The sequence below is a fragment of the Xenopus laevis genome, chromosome 2L (genome assembly GCF_017654675.1).
Source record: "Xenopus laevis strain J_2021 chromosome 2L, Xenopus_laevis_v10.1, whole genome shotgun sequence".
NCBI classification, from domain to species: Eukaryota; Metazoa; Chordata; class Amphibia; order Anura; family Pipidae; genus Xenopus; species Xenopus laevis.
The window spans coordinates 114,694,479-114,713,652 of NC_054373.1; the positions used below are offsets into that span (position 1 = coordinate 114,694,479).

Sequence of the window (19,174 nt, forward strand, 5' to 3'; positions counted from 1 at the left end):
GATGGAAAACAAGCAAAGGAAAACCAGCTTCACAAAGGAAACATTTCCAGTAATGAATAGGTTGCCAAGAACGAACTAGGCAAGCAATATCAGGATGTGTTTCACTAGGAAAATATTGGCGGATATCAAATGACACTCGACTACACAAAATCCTTTTGTATCCTTTTCAACAGAACTAGTTTACCTGTAATCCGCAAGCAGCACTTGTCACACACCAATGTAATATTTCACACAATATAATTATTCAGATATAGCTACTTGGGCCAAATAAGGGAGTTATATATAAAAATATCTACTTCAAAGTGGTGCGATTTATTTTTTTTTGGCACGTTTTTTTGTTGCATAATCATCATAATGCGTCATAATGCGTTCAAAAGCTATATATCTTAAAGGGGTTGTTCATCTTTGACTTAACTTTTAGTTTGATGTAGCAAGTGATATTCTGAGACAATTTGCAATTGGTTTTTAATTTTTTATTATTTTGTGGTTTTTGAGTTATATTTCACTATTTATTCAGCAGCTCTGCAGTTTGCAATTTCAGAAATCTGACTGCAATGCCATTTCCAGCAATATATTTTTTACCGATTGACTTTTCCTTTATAATAACAATGTATACATGAACATTTATTGCAGTATGGTTAATATCAAGTACGGGTATGGGATCCATTACCCAGAAAGCCATTATCCATAAAGCTCCAAATTACTGGAAGGCTATCTCCCATAGGGGCAAATTTACTAAAGGGCGAAGCAGCTAACGCAGGCGTAAATTCGCCAGCTTGACGTCATTTCGGCACTTCACCGATTTACTAACGGGCACTGGCGTAATTACGATAGCGAAGGAAATAGACTCTGGCGCAACTTCGCACTCTAATGACAGGCAAATTTTCACTCCGGTGAAAGATCATTACTACGCAAATGCACTAAGTTTTTGATTTTTCTGAACGTTACCTCTATCGCCAGATTACACATCGCCACCTCAGACCAGGCGAAGTGCAATAGAGTAGATAGGATTTGTTTCAAAAAAAGTTTACATTTTTTCGAAGTCCCAAAAAACGCTGGCGTCTTTTCCTTTTTACAGGGTGATAGGCTGAAAAAGATCGAATTCTTTTTTCATGGGTATATACGGCCATTGTACTTTAACTGCATGCCGTATGCAAATTGCCCAACGCTAGCGCAACTTCGAACTTCTAAGAGTATTTTCGCTAGCGCAACTTCAGAAGCGTTTCGGTACCCTATGCGCAGCTTCCAATCTTCGTGAATTAGCGGTGTCCAGGCAAATTTACGCCTGGCAAAGTGTTGCGATGTGCGCAAAGCCAGCACTGGTAAATTTTCAAGGGTAAGTAAATTTGCCCCATAGACTCCATTTTATTCAAATAATTCTTTGAAATGATTTGCTTTTTTCTCTGTAATAATAAAACAGTAAAATATAATTGATCCTAACTATGATATTTATTCTTTGTGGAGGTAAACATTCATATTGGGTTTATTTCATGTTTAAATATTTTTTTTAGTAGACCTATGGTATGGAGATCCAAATTACAGAAAAACCCTTTATCCGGAAAACCACAGGTCCTGAGCATTTAGGATAACAGGTCCCATACCCGTATAGTCTTGTCTGCCTTATATATGATGTTAACCCATCATATTGCATCTGTCACTATGCATTTAAAATACCTCCACATCAATACAGATCATTAACGTAAATTTATTGTGCCTAAATATACTGAATGTCAGTCTTTGGGATCTATTCTTAACAATTTTTTTTATTTTCTTGTGTTGATTTCTTAACCGAACATGTTTCCTGCTCCAAACAACTTGTTGTGAGTCACAGAATAATTTCCCTGGTTTAACGAGCCAAACAGCATTCTGCCAAGCAGCATAACTTAGATGTTTGCAGCACACTAATAAAAAGTTTATATCATGAAACCTATAAAAGTAACTGTTTTTGAAAAAAAACATTAAATTCTACTGCAGTAATGATTCAGGTCTATAACTTTAGTGTGTATTGGGTACAGAAGATGGATTTTACAAACAAGCATATTGTTGCCACTATTACTGAAAATGAATAGATATGATTACAAGAGTGACTTTTTATGTAAACCAAATCCTAGTACTATTTATACAAATAAAACACAGAAATTACAGTTTCCTAAATGTAACCCTTTTCCTGGACCAATGCTTTCAACATATTAAAAGAAGCCAGAGAGGTATTTCTAAATATAATTGACAGGGAATATGTTTTTTTGAATCTGTCATATCAATAAATATTGTAGCGTAATGCATTCCAGCTCACAGTAACAATGAATCAATATCAGACAGGAAGAGCCACACAATAATATTAGGAAAGTCAAACAACCACTCTAATTTACCTGTGCAGTAATCTAATTCCTAGGGACAGGCCTTCCTTAAGGACAAATTGTTTTCAAACACGACTGGTCTGTCTGACCGATAACTGGTCCATCTCTGAAATGTTTCTCATCCTGATTATCTCAGACAATAAAAAAGCAGCTTAAAAGAGCCAGTAAGTTCAAAAAGGAAAATTGTTGGCTTGTGTTCAGTCATTTTTTTTATAATTTTACCTATACTTGTGTTGGTTTGTGAGACAGCAGGCTCCCAAAACTAGTGAATGCTTTTAACATTGTAAGGCTATGGAGAGGCTGCAGCTATTCTCAGCCTGTATATTTTTGCAGGCTAAGAGAAGCGGACCTGCTCCCTAATTTGAATCTGATCAGCCAGTGTGCACACAAACACACACACAAACACAGCAGAGCTGAGGCTGAGTTCAGCCAGGAGATACCTCCTTTCATGTATTTGGGCTAACGTCAGCTTCAGCTCCACTGTACGTGTGCACACAGGCTGATCGGATTCATATCAGGTAGCAGATCTGCTTCTCTCAGCCTGAAAAAATATGCAGGCTGAAACCAGCTGCAGCCTTCAACGTGTGTGCCCTTAGCCTAAAGGAAAATATTAGCCTTCCTCCTGGCCAAACCTTGGGAAAAAGCCATAATTAAGCCAAATATTCCAGTTCAATTGGGAAAAAAGGGAATGTAGGACAGAAGAGTGAATCTATAATTTAGAAAGTTAAAATGATTAATGCATCATTTTCAGATACCGAATCTTCCACAAAAGAATTGAACAGATTCCAAAACCAAGTTGACACCGTACATAACAGATTTGAAAAAACAAATCACAATCTGAATTTTCCAGAGCTTATTAAAAAAAATAACTGTTCATCTGAACTGAATCCTGCAAAAAGTGCAGAGATTCTGCGGAATCCTGAATTCACTGCATTCCTACTAACAATTTTAGGTGGCTAAACATACTGATGCTGGTGATGCTTACACTTTCCCAGTTATCTCCTTGGAACATCCTTCCAACTCCATTATGTATAGGTTATCAATATCTTTCTAATCAATACTTCTGCTTTGTGTTACTTAGAGACATGAAACATGGGCCGACAATTTTGTCTCTTGGCATCAACTTTTTGAAATGAGAAGAATGCAAGTGTTGCCAACTCTAATCATTAATATGACTGACCTACTTATTAATATTCTTGAAATGAATTATTAATGACTGCAGTTGTTATTTCTTTGCAACTTGAAAGGAGCCACACAGACAGAGTGGAAACTGCCAAATGCTTTGTTGAACAGATTATACAGCACAGACAATATATATAGTGAATAAAGTACCCCCTCTTGTAAAATATAAGGATATTATAAGTTACCGAGGAGTTTCATGACCATATAAAAACACGAGGCCGAAGGCCGAGTGTTTTTATACAGGTCATGGAACTCCGAGGTAACTTATAATATCCTCATATTTTACAACTGGGGGTACTTTATTAATTATAATACACAAATTTTAGTGAGTCATGTGACAGAAATTACATCACTACTCACCGTTTATAACTGATGACATCACTACTCACCGTTTATAAGGATATAATTTACAGGATATTCATGGCTTTTGTGTATTATATATAAATAAAGTATATCTGTTTAGCATTCTAGTTATTATTTCTAGTCTTTCTAGCAGATGCTATAGGATTCTGCCAAGCTATTGGTCAAGATAGTGCCCATACAATATAGAATTGAACATTTATCATCTTGATCAATCCCATTTTCCAAAAACACAAAAATCTACATATGTGGGTCTATAAGGTCTCTGTAAATTAGCCCAATTAGTAATGTTTGGAAAATATGTAAGATTTTTGGAAGCAAGATTGTTTTTATAATATTCATTTCTGAAAGATACTATGCAAGGTCCAGTGTGCCCTCTTTAAAGCTTCATCTAACTGTAAAATGAATGTTTAACCAAAATAACTAAAGGATTCTGTATTGTTTTAGTTCATTATATTGCCATGGAGAAGCAGCTCTCATTTATATGTGTATGTATGGAATGTTACCTTAAAATAATAAATGAGTCCACCTATATTCAAGGGTAAGATGACAACCCTAAAATTATAAATACCTGCACAGGTGCTTTCTATGCTGCTTCTATGGAAACCAGCATACGCTGAAACTAAATGACTGCTTCTGTTTATTTGTCCAATATTTTAGGTAATCAAAAACATGCAATCCATTTATTGCAGCACAACAGCTCAATAGTCCTTTGGAACTGAAACATTACTAGAACATTTCACCCATGATATATACAACCTGCACCTGCATAATGCACTGCCTGTCTGAGATAAAACGACTAAGAAACATTCAATAAACAGCAGGATGTCTGCTAGCCATAATTATAGCACACCCACAATCTTTGTTTCAACTATTTTAATGATGAATAAGCTATGCTGCCAATCAGTCCTAATAAATATTAATGTATATATACTATTTTGGCATGCTGGGAAGCACACTAGATTGGACAACTGAGAGCCAAAGACCAGGCTGAGCAATTTGCAGGGATCAAACTGATGTCTGCATTTATTTGGTGACATCCAACACAGAAATAAACAAACGGATATAAACAGTAAAATGAATTTCTCACTTTCCTTAGCTCATTTTGGCAAGTTAATATAAGAGAGCTGTACCATAAATACAGTGCCTTGCAAAAATATTCACACACTTGATCAATTATCTCCCATAACTAAATAACAAATCCAGAATTGATTTCCTTGGAATGTTTTTATTTCATATCACTTATACTTAACTTTGTTTTTTTTCTACTGTGGCATATTTTTACATTAGGTAAAAAAATCTAATACATACACTGTATTTAATTTTTGTAAACATTAAACAAATATTCAGTGCCCACAATTTAATATTTTGCAGATCCTGCTTCTAATGCAACAGTTCAACGTCTTTTGTGATATGTGCCAGCCTTGTACATTGTTCTGGAGTGATCTGGTCCCATTCACTCTGGTAGATCTGCTCCTGGTTGTATAGGTTTGATAATAGCTGTACACCTCCATTTTTAAATGGTATTACAGACCTAATATCCACCCAAGTAAATATACCCTGTATTTTGAATAATTAATTCTTCTAAAAAGATGCCCAGCCACTACTGATTAAAGGTAGTACAACGGCAGGATGCTACTACCACCACCATACTTCATTGTAGTATTGGTGTTTTAATAAGGCATGCACAGTTTTAGATTTGTTCCATGGAGAACCAGTTCAGTCTGCAAAATAAACTGAATATAAAGGTTCATGCCGCAGCAGGATAACAATCCCAATCCTAATCTCAAGCAAACGGCGAGCACCATTATTTAAATCAACAAGCTTTTTCCAACCAACCTGAACAATGGGATTGAAAGATTAAGCCAAAATCATTCTGAACAGTTTGCAAAGCTGGTACATAATTACCCTAAAAGACTTAAATTTGTTATTGCTCCAGGGACTAAATATTTAGGCCAAAGTCACACAGAGTGTCGGATTTGCTCTCTTTCACAGCTGCATTCAGCTTCACTGGGAGGAGTGTGATTTTTTTTAAATTTCAATATATTCTGTTTTTAAAGTTACCAGGTTTAAATTACCTTAGTAAGCAGGCAGTGGTTTGTATGAGAGACTGCAATATGAATAGGAGAGGGCATGAATAAAAATATAAGTAATACAAAAGGAGATATTGTGCGGTGACAGTATACTAGTATCAAAGTTAATTTAACATTTTCAGTATAAATGTACCTCTTAGTTATATGTGTGGGCTCCTGCAGATTTGGGTCTAGCTCAAATACTTCATTATCCAACAGCCGCCTTACTGCCACATCTGCTAGCTGCTCCATTATCCGGAAGACCTCGTTGATATCCAGAAACATTGAAAACTCTCTCTCCTTTTCATGTGTGGTGACTATGATAATATCCGCCATGAGAACATTGGATGCTCTTTCAAGCTTTTGAATATCAACCCAGGGTATAACAAGCTTTACTGAAATTAAACATAATTATCAGGGAAAAATTAACAAGCAAACGTATACTTCTATGATAGATAGTAGATAATACATCAAGTTTAGGTGACCCAGCTCACATATTACGTGCACGTGTGTTACATAGGATCAACTGGCCCATCATCCCGTGTGCCCCAATATGGCCACCATAGTTACAGTATATAGTATAGGGCACTATATACTGTAACTATGGTGGCCCCATTGGGGCACACAGGGGAGGATGGGCCAGTTGATTCTCTGTAACATACATGCGCATAAGCATTGTGGAAGCAATTTATGTATAATAGGTGCCATTTAATGTCAAACTTAATTTTTTTTTTTATTGTCATTTTTCAAATTACAAAAAGATAATATCAAAGATTGTCATACACATTACTTAGAAAAAAAAAAAAAGAGAAACGATTATAGTACTTAACTTAACTTATAGTATTATTTTGTAGAGGGCAAGTGCTAGTGCTTTGTAAGGAACAATATACCAGTGTTTTATGGTGAGCAAGTATCAATACCTGTGGAATAGAGGTGACATTGTTGTTTTTATTATTATTATTGGGGGGACAAGTGTAAGTGCTATAGTGGAGGACAACTCTCATATTGTTAAGGAGTATCTATACCAGTGTTACTATATGAAATAAGTGACAGCGCTGTGATAAAGCCAGTGCTTATACTATTATCCAAACCAGGTGCCATTAGCGATGTGGGAGACCAGTATTATCCAAACCAGGTGCCATTAGCGATGTGGGAGACCAGTATTATCGTATAGGGGCTGTGTTTAAAGAAGAAAAAAATAAAACAAAAAAAAACAGAGAGGGGAATGGGGGGGGGTAGGATGGGCGTTGTAGCTGGGGGAACCGGATAGGTAGAGAATCAGTAAATAAGATAGGAAAGAAAATGGCAGTAAAAGTACCCTCCTTCCTCTCTCTCGTTTGTCAATTATGCCGGTTCTCATTTTCTTCGGACTATCACAAGTTGGCTCCAGACTCAATATTGAACTCCATAACAGGTAAGTGATAAGATTTCTTCCATTTTTCCCAACAGGTATTTGGAATGTTCACACTTTCTGCTAGATTTGCTTGACCCGATCGACATTAATTTGTATTCTAGATTCGAGTCAATAATCGAGATTAACTCTTGTTTGTTAGGGACTATGGCTGACTTCCAGTACCTTGGAATTAAGAGTCTGGTTGTGGTTAGAATATGGATAACACTCCAGTTTGAAGTTAAATAACGCTAGCGGTTGTGTCAAAATGATTTGTAATTGCGTGGCTTGTTGTAGAATGACTCCAGTGTGTCTCCATATGGCCTTAATTCTTGGACAATGCCACCAGATATGACTTAAATTTCCGACATGACTACAGTCTCTCCCAACACATTTCTGAAACATTTGGGTAGAATTTATGTAAGATATTGGGCGTTTTACTATTGGGAAGTTTCCTAGCATTTTCAACATGGTTTGTACATTTCGAATGTTTGAAGGCAATATTGGACATAGTGGTTTGTCCCCTGTGGCTTCATCTATTAATAGTCTATAGATAGTCGCTATCCCTTTGGTACTACGTGGGTTTCATGAGACTAATTTATCGAAACTGGGAAAGTGTGGGGGCGGCCTATCCCATGTACCTCTCAGAAGATGCTTAATTTGCAAGTATTTATAGAAATCCTGTTTAGGTATTTCGAAATTCCCGCATAACCTGATCAAAAGGGCTTCAACAGTGATTCTTCATATAATTGACCTATGGTCCTCAAATGATTACTGCGCCATTTAGCTAGATTAAGATGAGGAATCATCACTTCCAAGACCTCCAGGTTCGCACTTCGTGCTGGAAACTCTAAAAGCCGTTTCTGTTTATTTTTGTTTTGTTAATTTTTGTCCATAGAGCGAGTGCTGTCCCCGTTGTGTGGTTAGCCGCTAAGTAATGATGCTGCTGATTTGGAGTTTGCACCCACATTAGGCCCTTTAGAGAGACTGGGTAGACAGATTCCTGTTCCAACTGAAGCCAGTGCAGCTTATCTGGTGCTAGGTTCCAAGCTCTCATTTGATCTAGAATCGTGGCCTGATAGTACATTTCTAGATTAGGAACCCCAAATCCTCCTTTCTCTGCCACTGCATATATTTCTGTTTTATTCGTGGTCTCCTATTAGCTCATATGTAGTTTTGAATCATTTGTTGCGCTTTGTGGAAAAAGGAATGTGGAACCTTTAATGGGTTAGTATGAAAAACATAAATAAATTTAGGAAGCACCATCACTTAACACATAACTGTAGTGATTCTTCCCAGCCATGAAGTATAGAGAGGGGCCCACCTACTCAGAACTTCTTGAGTGCTGGCAAGCAGCTTAGGGTAATTAGCTTCATAGGTTTTTGTGATGGAGCTGCTTATCTCCACTCCCAAATATGTAATAGATTGTGTCTGCCATTGAAAAGCATGTACTGCTTGAAGGCGCTTTATGGATGCCTGTGCCATTTCCAGGGGCAAGAGTTGCGACTTTGAGTAATTTAGCTTGTAGTAGGAGAGTCTACTTAAGTTTTGTAGAATCTTCATGACCGCCGGTAGTGAGATTTCCGGATTAGTTAAAGTGAGAATAATTTTATCCGCAAACATAGCTATCTTGTTTTGTGAATTGCCCACTTTAATCCCAGAGACTTCCTCTGTCTTTCAAATGATTCTAGCAAGAGGCTTCAATGTAAGATTGAAGATAAGGGGCAGTAGGAGTGGAATAAAGAGAAAGTATGGAACGTTTGATGGGTGCTTGTAGACCAATTGAAGGTCTAGATATTTCCATTCGACCCTATCAAAGGCCTTCTCAGCATCGAGGCCAAACAATATGGTAGGGTGTTTTCTTCTCGTCATAAGTTCGATTGGTGCCAGCAACTTCCTAGTGTTGTCTGGGCCCTGTCTGCCCTTTATGAAACCAGATTGGTTCAGATGTAACAGGGAAGGTAAGATATGCATCAACCTATTGGAAAGTATTTTGGCATATATTTTCAGATCAGAGTTCAAGAGGGATATAGGTCTATAATTGGCACATTCCACTGGATCCTTCCCTGGTTTCAGGATTGTAGTTATTGCTGCCGCTAGCATTTCTTTAGGGAAAGAGCCTCCTTGAAGAAGAACATGGTTATAACGTTTGGTGAGACATGGAAGTAATATATCTTGGAATGTTTTGTAATATCCATTAGTAAGGCCATTTGGACCTGGGGCCTTTCCCTGCGGGGATGCTTTTATTGCTGCTCTGATCTCCTCCGATTTAATTGCAGAGTTTAGTTCTTGAATTTGGTGTGGTTGCAATTGCAGGATATCAGCTGTTGCTAAAAAAGTTTTAATAGTTTCCACAGTAGGTTGTGGTGTAGATTTGTCCTTATTTATATGATATAAAGCAGAGTAATAATCTGCAAACTGGTTCGCTATGTCCTTTGGGTTAGTAGCTGGAAGACCAGTTTTGGTAGTCACTTGTGTAATGGCTCGGGTGATTTGTCTATGTTTAAGTGTATTCGCCAGTAATTTAGATGCCGTATTCCCCTTTGTATATCTGGTCAAACTTAATCTTAAACTTCTATGACTCTTTAAAAGAAAGATTATGAAATGATTTCCTAGGTGGTCTCTAAAAAGATGTTGTCCTTGTTCTGCTGGTAAAGTCTATAAACCATTCAGCATTTATAATTCATAAAATGATAATAAGCTGTAAAAGGAGCCTAATGTAATAAATTGGAGGTTTGGCAATTTAGTAGTAGATATTAATTTCCTGCTACTATACCATAATTCAATAATTCTAGTATGAAGAAATTGATTTGTAATTAAAAATACATAAAAAATTAACAAGCCACGTTCTGGCAGATTTCAATATTTTTATCTGGAAGTTGAGGCAAGTAGTTTTACTGAATTAGTGGCTGAACTTGTCTATTGTGAAGGATTTTGTTGAGAAAGTGTTACTATGTTACTGAATGAACACTGTGGCCCTACAGTTTTAATTTCACTGACTTTTTGAGACATCTACGTTTTAAAGGAAAGGGGATCGGTCGAATCACTGTAGGGTGCTGTGTTGTTAGGCACCCCTCATTGATTCAAGTAAGTGTTTGTACTCATATCACCCATGTTTATCTTGGTTGCTTGATTAATACCCTCCCTGCAGCTGCTGAGTAATCTATTTTTTTTTTTAAAAAAATGTATGCATTTAACCATGCTATTGAGGATGTTCAATTCAAAGTTTGGTTTTTTTTTATTTCTCTAAACCCATCCCTGACTGATGCTTCTCCAGACCTTTATCTAAAACATTTATTTATAGGCCATTTGCCTTCATGATGCTGTTTAGATATGTTCCTTACCATGCTCTAGGGCCTTCCAGGTAGAGTTGTACAGTGTTTATTTTGAGATTATGTGATCAATTGCACACAGAAGGTATATTGTCTTGACTCAAAAGACAAGTTTAGTAAAATTCCACTTCATGGTTGTGGGACACGTTACTGACTTCATGCCACATTTTATGTCTTTTTAGGGTAATGCCATGGGTAAATGAATCAAACTGTAAAATCATGTAAAATTACCTTCCAATGCAATTTTTTGTTATTTGACAAATTTACTAGTGAAAAACAGGGGGGTGGCCTGGTACATACAGGGCAACTTTTCAACTGGTGAAGGAACTTTATGCAAATCATAAACTGAACCAAAATTTGGAACCCCTTTTGCGTACACATGGTTTCAATGTGATTTGATACACAATGTAAATAATGGCAATTGCATGTGTAAACACATATCTGAAATGAAACTGCTCTGATATAAAAAAAACGAATACAAGCCCATATACACTAGAGTCTATAAACATTGTGGTTACTTACATTCCTTTCCCAAAAAGAAGGAATAAAAACAGATATGGTTGATGCTTAAATAGAGCCAGCCCTGCCGTGGCACCCGACCCTTCCAGCAGCAGCAGGAGTAGAAGGTTACCAGTTTCTCTGCTTCTGGGAAGTTGAACCTGCTCTCAAACTTCACCAGAGCATCACGAAATTTTTCAGGGTCCTCTTCTTGTTCTGCCAGCTTGCTGCTGGTTTCCTCTGCAATTAGGCCCTAAATGGAATCAAAAGCATTACGTATATACGCAACTGATACGGAAATTACTTCAAAACAGTCAGGAGCGAGTAAATATATAGTGAACAAATATTATGAACGTGTATTTATAAAGCACAAACATATTTTGTTAGAGCCAAGCTCAGGAATTCTATTCCACATTCCAACAATCTTTCTCCCAATCTCTCTCTCTTTAAACAATATATTAAAACACAATTTTCTTTAGAGAATTTCATCCTCATCTATTCCTGCAGTATACACTATATTCCACCGCCACCTGCTAAGTGCAATAGTCAATGTCACCACTCTCACTTTACAAACTATCCAGCTTGCTCAACCCACACCTTGTGCTTCATACCCCCTTCTCCTTAGTAACTGAAAGCTATATTGAGAATGGACCTCTTTAACACTGTCTTTTTGTCTCATAAAATCACATAATTGTTGTGATGAAATCTTTAGATATGCTAAAGAATTACGTGTTATAAAAGCACAGCAATAATTTGCAACAATGAAAGTCATGTAGAATGTCTGTACTGCATAAAGAATATTACTGCTATATTTGGTTGTTCATAATTATGCAATGGGATGCCTGATTTTTAACTTGCAATTGTGCATTAGCATTACAGATTTCACTTCCATGTTTGGGATTTCAGTCCATGGATTCTAAAACCTCCTAAAGTTTAGTTTAGTGTTTCTGAATATGATTATATTTTCTAATATTCTGCAGTAATATTAGAGCTACTTGGAAGAGTGTCGATGTTGGAGTAACAACAACCAGTCAAAACCTTTTGCGTGACCTTTTTAGTTCTGGCTCCTGTTTAAAAGGCTCCTGATTAATAAAATGAAACACAAACGAAAACTTGAGGTTTTGAACAAGCTTGTCAGATGTGCAATTGTGTTTCCTCTTCTCCATGTTCTTTCCAGTACTGTTCTGAGAAATATTTATATTTATATCTATTTGAAAATAGGTTTTCCTTCCACTAAAGCAATGTCTATAATTTGCCCAAGTCAGCCTCCCATTCATATACAGTGTACATATTTTTGTTTCTTGCTTCCCCTGTTAGTGCATTTTTTACACTTAGGTGAATTCAGTGTGACTGAATCATTTTATTTAGAACAGCATTCTTTATTTCAATATTTGGTTTGCTAATGGACTAGCAGAAGCTGAATAAGGATCATGTATGTTTAATAAGAGGCACCTTTTTCAATATGGGGGTCAGAAATCTTGGAAGGATTTAAACATTCTTGGCCACAACTAAATGTTAACCAGCTACTGGGCCACTGACCAGAATATTATTCAGTTTGCATACAAATATGCTGGACCTTTGATCATAGTTTGCTTTCACCCAAAAGAACATGTATATTGAGTGGATCAAATTCTCTTGGTTTTACAGGCTAATAAGAAATACTGCACTGAACTGATGAGCTTCAATCAGTAATAGCAATAACTATAACCACAACACCCATAACTGAAATCCTGTGAGCCACATCCCATTATCTTTGTACAAGGGTTGCAGGCCTTACTAAACAAAACTAGCAATACAACCACCACCAAATGTCTGCTACTGTATCATGTCCCTAAGAAGTATATTTATCCTTCATTACTAGTTAAACCATTCACACAGCAATCCAGATATTTCAGGCTGTATCGAGGATTAATCATGTGACTGATATATGTAATCTCTGTAAAAGCTCTGCACAAATGTGTTGGCACTGTAGAATGCATAATTAATATTTTGTAATGTAATGCATAAACCTTTCACAGAGGAAATTCTATTTTGTCCATAAAATCTCATTAAGTCCATCCTACCTTTACTTTGCCCTTGACAAAGTTGGAAATATCCTCTTTATTATCAAACACTGATAATGTGTGGAGCAAGTTCTGTTCCAGCCATTCCCAATGCTGAGTGATCTCTTCTACTGTGGCACCTAATAAAAGAATCAGAGCCTAAAGTTGGGTACCATGCATTCAGTTCTTTCTAAACAGAAAAACTCGTTAGAGGGATAGTTTACATTTAAATTTACTTTTCATGTTTTAGAATGTCCTACTCTTAGAAACTTTTCAATTGGTCTTCGTTTATTTATATTTTTTTATTGTTTTTTATTTGCCTATTTTCTACTGTCTCTTTACAGCTACAATATTACTGGATTTTGTTTTGCTTTGATTCAGGTCCTCTCCTATTCATATTCCAGTCCTGTAAATTGTACCCTCGCAACCAGTTAGCTGTTGAAACCCTAAACTAGAGAGCTGCTAAATGGAAAAAAAAAGCTAATTAATAAAAAAATTAAGACCAACTCAGAATGTCATTCTCTATATCATGCTAGAGTTTAATATAAAAGTTAAACTACCCTTTAAACAATGGCAGTTCACCTTTAGATTAAAGGTAATTCTGCATTTAATTTCCCAAGCAATTTTTAAAAAGAAAAAAAACAATTAGACTGGCATATTTTTAGTATTCACATACCCTACAAAAAATAGAAAGTGAACCATGTTTAGCTGACCCTTGACATGTATGTTCTGAACAACTGATGGGTTACATGTTCGATTTTTGAATCCCCCTGTAAACTTGAACTGCCATGAGTAAAGGCTAGAAGCAAACATGTGTTGTTGCCTGACTGGTAGTTGGGATTCAGCCAAAGCCGGAAGGCTTGGGACTACAAAGCATGCAGTAGCATCTTTTTTTTTTTTTTTTTTTTTTTAAATGCTGCAAATCTTTGCCAGCTTGTTTGCGCCCTACTTTCAGATCATGTCAATATATTTTGCCCAATTATCCAGAGACATCCAGCTGTTGAATTAGAACTCTTGGTATTCCTTATCAGAAAATGTAAAAAATATCTTTGTAGTAGACACCAGACACAGGGCTCTAGACACAGGGCTCTAGACACAGGGCTCTAGACACAGGGCTCTCTTGGGAACAGGTTCTTAGAAACAGTGGGTAAATTCAAGCAAGTACTGAATAAAGATTCCAACAACAAACCATATTTTAGTGGTTTCAAATTAAATGTGATGATTTAACTTATTTACAATGCACTGAGCCACTGATATTAATGGGAATTAATAAGGTAAACACTCAGGGGCAAATTTACTTATGGTCGAATATCGAGGGTTAATTAACCCTCGATATTCGACTGTCGAAGTTAAATCCTTTGTCTTCCAATATCGAAGTTGAAAGGATTTAGCGCTATTCGTTCGAAAAATCGGATTTTAATCCATCGATCGAATGATTTTAATCCACCGATCGAATGATTTTTGTTCGACAAAAAAAGATTGCTAAGCCTATGGGGACCTTCCCCATAGGCTAACATTGACTTCGGTAGCTTTTAGGTGGCAAACTAGGGGGTCGAAGTTTTTTCTTAAAGAGACAGTACTTCGACTATCGAATGGTCGAACGATTTTTAGTTCGAATCGTTCGATTCAAAGTCGTAGTCGAAGGTCGAAGTAGCCCATTCGATGGTCGAAGTAGCCAAAAAAAACATTCGAATTTCGAAGTTTTTTTTCTTCTATTCCTTCACTCGAACTAAGTAAATGGGCCCCTTAGTGTTCGGTCCTGAACAACTGCGTATGTGCCGAAAGTCACGGAAATTACTAAAGCGCCTGAAGAAGAAGATGGCTGTCGTGAACTCCGATTCCCCGAATCTGCACAGTGCAGTAAGTAAAAAGTTAGGGCATTTACCCAGGGTAGCAGCTAGGTTCGGAGGAGGGGGGGTCTATGTAGGGTAGGGGGATAGGTGTTTTTTAATAAGGGATTGAATACTCCTTTAATTATGGCACGGACAAGTTATTGATGTTTTACTTTATGTATGATGATTCATGTATATTGTATTATACCCGTACTTTTATAATTATATATTTTCCTTTTTTTTTTTTAGACTGTGTTGATGAGAGCGTCACCTTTCCTATTCAAAACATCCACCATTCATATTAATAAGCAAAGGGAAGTGTTATGTGTAGAATAAGCCTTAATTTTACCATCAAGCACTATAGAAATCATTTTATAAACGGAGGGGAAAAAAAATCTATATTCTGAACCAAAAAAAACTGCAGATAATATACAACTGGTGAATGTGAACTGTGTATCCCATAATTTATATAGGTAGGATTTCCCTCTAACATCTACTTTGTTTAGTTTTCTAGTTAGAACTTTATTGTCATGCAGGGGCGTAACTATAGAGGAAGCAGACCCTGCGGCTGCAGGGGGCCCAGGAGGTATAGGGGCCCCATGAGGCCCTAATTCATATACAATTTCAATAAATATTGGAGAAACAAGTCAACCTCTAAACATTTTGGGGGCCGGAAAAATAATTTGCTGTGGGGCCCAGTTACGCCACTGTTGTCATGGTTAAATTTTTAGCACATTTTTTCGAATGAAACAGCAGAAAAAAACAAGCATTTGTTATTGAAGGGAGTATTAAGCTATGAATCACTGCACAAGCATCTGTTATTTCAGGTTACCTTCAGATCCTTGACATGCAGTCACTGAGCATGCTGAGAATGTCACCTCTGAAACTCACCAATTGCTATGGCCCAGTACACTTCTGATCCGTTCAATAACTCACCACAAGCGATGGCCGAATAAACCTGAGATCCAGGGACCTGAAGTAATATGCGAAATGGGGCAACACGGGCACTGGAATCCAAAACAGCATCCAGCGCTCCCACCAGTCGACCTATGAGCAGAGACAGGAGTTACTTTAACCACATGAATGACAGCAATCTAGCATCTGCATCATCTGTTTATATAGTGCTGGCAACTTATGCTTTACATTCATTTATAACATACAGGGTTCTTATAATATTTTAACAAAAAAGGTTACAGAATAAAAATAGGACCAATGGCCCTTGCTCACAAGAGTTTACAATCTGGAGGGTTAGGGAACATTTGAAACATACAAACGATTTATAATAAGCTGATTTCTAATCAATCAAGATGCATTTGAGTCTTTAGGGAGTGTTTTTGAGGTTAGAGTGGAGATATAAGGAGCAGCTTTATTGCCAAGGACCTTGAATGTGAGCGTTAGTAATTTAAATTTGATTCAAGAGCAGATTGGGAGTCAATGAAGGGAAATGCATAGGATTTCCGAATAACAGATTCGGGTTTCTGAATAACAGATCCCATACCTGTACAGGTATGGGATTTATTATCCGGAAACCCGTTATCCAGAAAGCTCTGAATTACAGAAAGACCTTCTCCCATAGATGCTATTTTATTCGAATAATCGTAATTTATAAAAATGATTTCTTTTTTCGTTGTAATAACAAAACAGGACTTTGTACTTGATCCAAACTAAGATATAATTAATCTTTATTGGAAGCAAAACCATCCTATTGGGTTTATTTAATGTTTACATGATTTTCTAGCAGACCTAAGGTATTAAGTTCTAAATTCCAGAAAATTACATTATCCTGAAAACCCCAGGTCCAGAGCATTCTGTATAACAGCTCCCATACCTGTATATAAAATAATGTTTCTTTGGTAGTAGAAATATTATTGCTCATAGTACTCACAGTGACCTTACTGTTTCTGTCATAAAACATGTCACAGGCATGCCTTTTTGCAACAGCTGAACCCGTGTAACCGACATTTGATAGTTCCCATTTACTAAAGAAAGACGTGGGCACAGGCCTAACGACTGACAGCTATTTGCTGGAAATGCAGAGAGAACACCCAGTCTTTGATTGGGCTATTTTTCCTCAAAAACAGAACTTTTACAAATGCAGGGTGGGATTAGACACACATAGGTGAACTATTCCACTACTATAAGGAAACTACAGTGATTAATGTAGCGAGTTATCCAGTGTTCATTAGATAAAGAACTTTTACCCCAGAAAATAAATTATCATATTTATCAGTACCGGTTAGTCAGAATATGTGCTACTGCTTTGAGCCCCCTCCCCAAAATTTATACATTTTAGGGTCTAATTTACTAAGTGGGATGTTTTGTGTGGGAAAAAATACCCACACACACACGAAGGTCAGTTTCATTAGAAACCAAGACAAACCCCAAAAAGTTTTTTTCAAGTATAATAGTAAAAAGATGCTGATTGAAAGTGTGGCTTAATTAAATAATGGAAATAAAGATAAAGAAAAGAAAAACATGCTTAATTAGTGCTTTTTCTTCAATGTATACAATTGAGACCCACCATAGGAGCAATGATGACTTAGATCAATCTAGTCAGTGGTTGACACAGGACATGGTACATAAAGGTTTGCTCAAAATTAATGTGAACAATGCACCAGGGCCAGATGGAATACACCCTTGGGTTCTAAGAGAGCTTAGTTCAGTTTTGGACCGGCCTCTATTTCTGATTTTCTCCTATTCGCTTTGACCAGGTAAGGTACTTATTAGTAATGTGCGGGTTCACCCAAAACCAGTGGGGACCTGTGGGTATCCCGCCAGTTGGATGGGTATGGGTTGAAAGTTTGGTGACCATTGCGGGTTACGGTTATGTGCAGGGGCGTAACTACAGAGGAAGCAGACCCTGCGGCTGCAGGGGAGCCTAGGAGGTATAAGGAGCCCCACAAGGTCATAATCAATGAGCAATTTCAACATATATTTGTAAAACAGGGTAAACCCTTGGATATTTTGGGCCTAAAATGTATTTGCTGTGGGGCCCAATAATATTTAGTTACGCCACTGAATGGGGAATTACACTCCTCCTCTGATCCTGAAGATACAGAGGTATGGGTTAGGAACAGTTCCTACAATGAAAACATTTTGCAGGTTAGGATCGGGTGTGGGTTAAGGTTTTGCGAATTAGGGTTGGGTGCAGGCATAGTTTTTCCTGACCCACACATCACTAGTACTTATGGATTGGAGGAAATTAAGATGCTGGACAGCAGGGGAGCACTAGATGTGATCTATTTGGATTTTGCCAAAGTGTTCGATACCGTGCCCCACAAACAACTGCTTTCTAAACTAAGGTCTGTTGGGCTTAATGAAGGCGTTTGCACATGGATAGGAAACTGGTTACAGGATCAGCTACAGAGGGTGGTTGTTAATTGTACATTCTCTAATTGGGGTAAGATTCTTAGTGGGGTCCTGCATGGTTCTGCACTGGGTCCACTTTTATTCAATTCGTTCATTAATGACTGTGGGTATTGTAAGTAATGTATCAGAGTTTTCAGATGACACAAATCTATGCAGAAAATTAATTCCATCCAGAATGAGGCATCATTGCAACAGGATCTTAATAAACTGGCAATCAGGGCAGCTAAGTGGCAGATAGGATTCCATGTTGATAAAAGTAAAGTCATGGAAAATAAAAACATGCAAGCTACGTATACTGGAACTGTGCTAGGCATATCCGTAATGAAGAAGGGCCTTCTGGGTCTTGTAGATAATAAACTTGGATGTAGCAAGCAATAGCAGCCAGCAGCTGCAATGACAAACAAGGTTTTGAGCTGTATTAAAAGCATTACAGAGTGCTAGTAGAGCCACAACTATTTGGGTCTCCAACACTCAAATGGGATACTATTGACTTATACAAGACTTATATAAGGTCCAGAGAAGGGCAACTAAGCTGGTAAAGAGTATGAAAAGTCTCAGTTATGAAGAAAGACTGGCCAAATTGGAGATGTTCACACAGGAGAAGAGTCACATCAGGGTAGATATGATAACTATGTATAAATATATAAGGGGATCATATTATAATCTCTCCAATGCTTTATTTACCAGTAGATCCTTCCACCAGATATAAGAGCTGAAAAAAGAGCGGAAATTGTGAAATT

General features: G+C 37.2%; 1 protein-coding gene across 3 annotated transcripts in view; it reads right to left on the minus strand.

The window, feature by feature from the left end:
* The window catches only part of tbc1d8.L (TBC1 domain family member 8 L homeolog), a 59,076-nt gene that overhangs the window by 16,983 nt on the left and 22,919 nt on the right, over positions 1–19,174 (minus strand). For 2 of the 3 annotated variants that reach the window (XM_041582360.1, XM_041582361.1), the window contains exons 3-6: positions 15,957–16,112; positions 13,255–13,373; positions 11,216–11,444; positions 6,126–6,366 (exon numbers count right to left, since the gene is read on the minus strand). In XM_041582360.1, coding sequence (XP_041438294.1) covers positions 6,126–6,366; positions 11,216–11,444; positions 13,255–13,373; positions 15,957–16,112 — 745 coding nt within the window. The remainder of the gene's footprint in view (positions 1–6,125; positions 6,367–11,215; positions 11,445–13,254; positions 13,374–15,956; positions 16,113–19,174) is intronic. The other variant, XM_041582362.1, reaches the window with a different exon arrangement.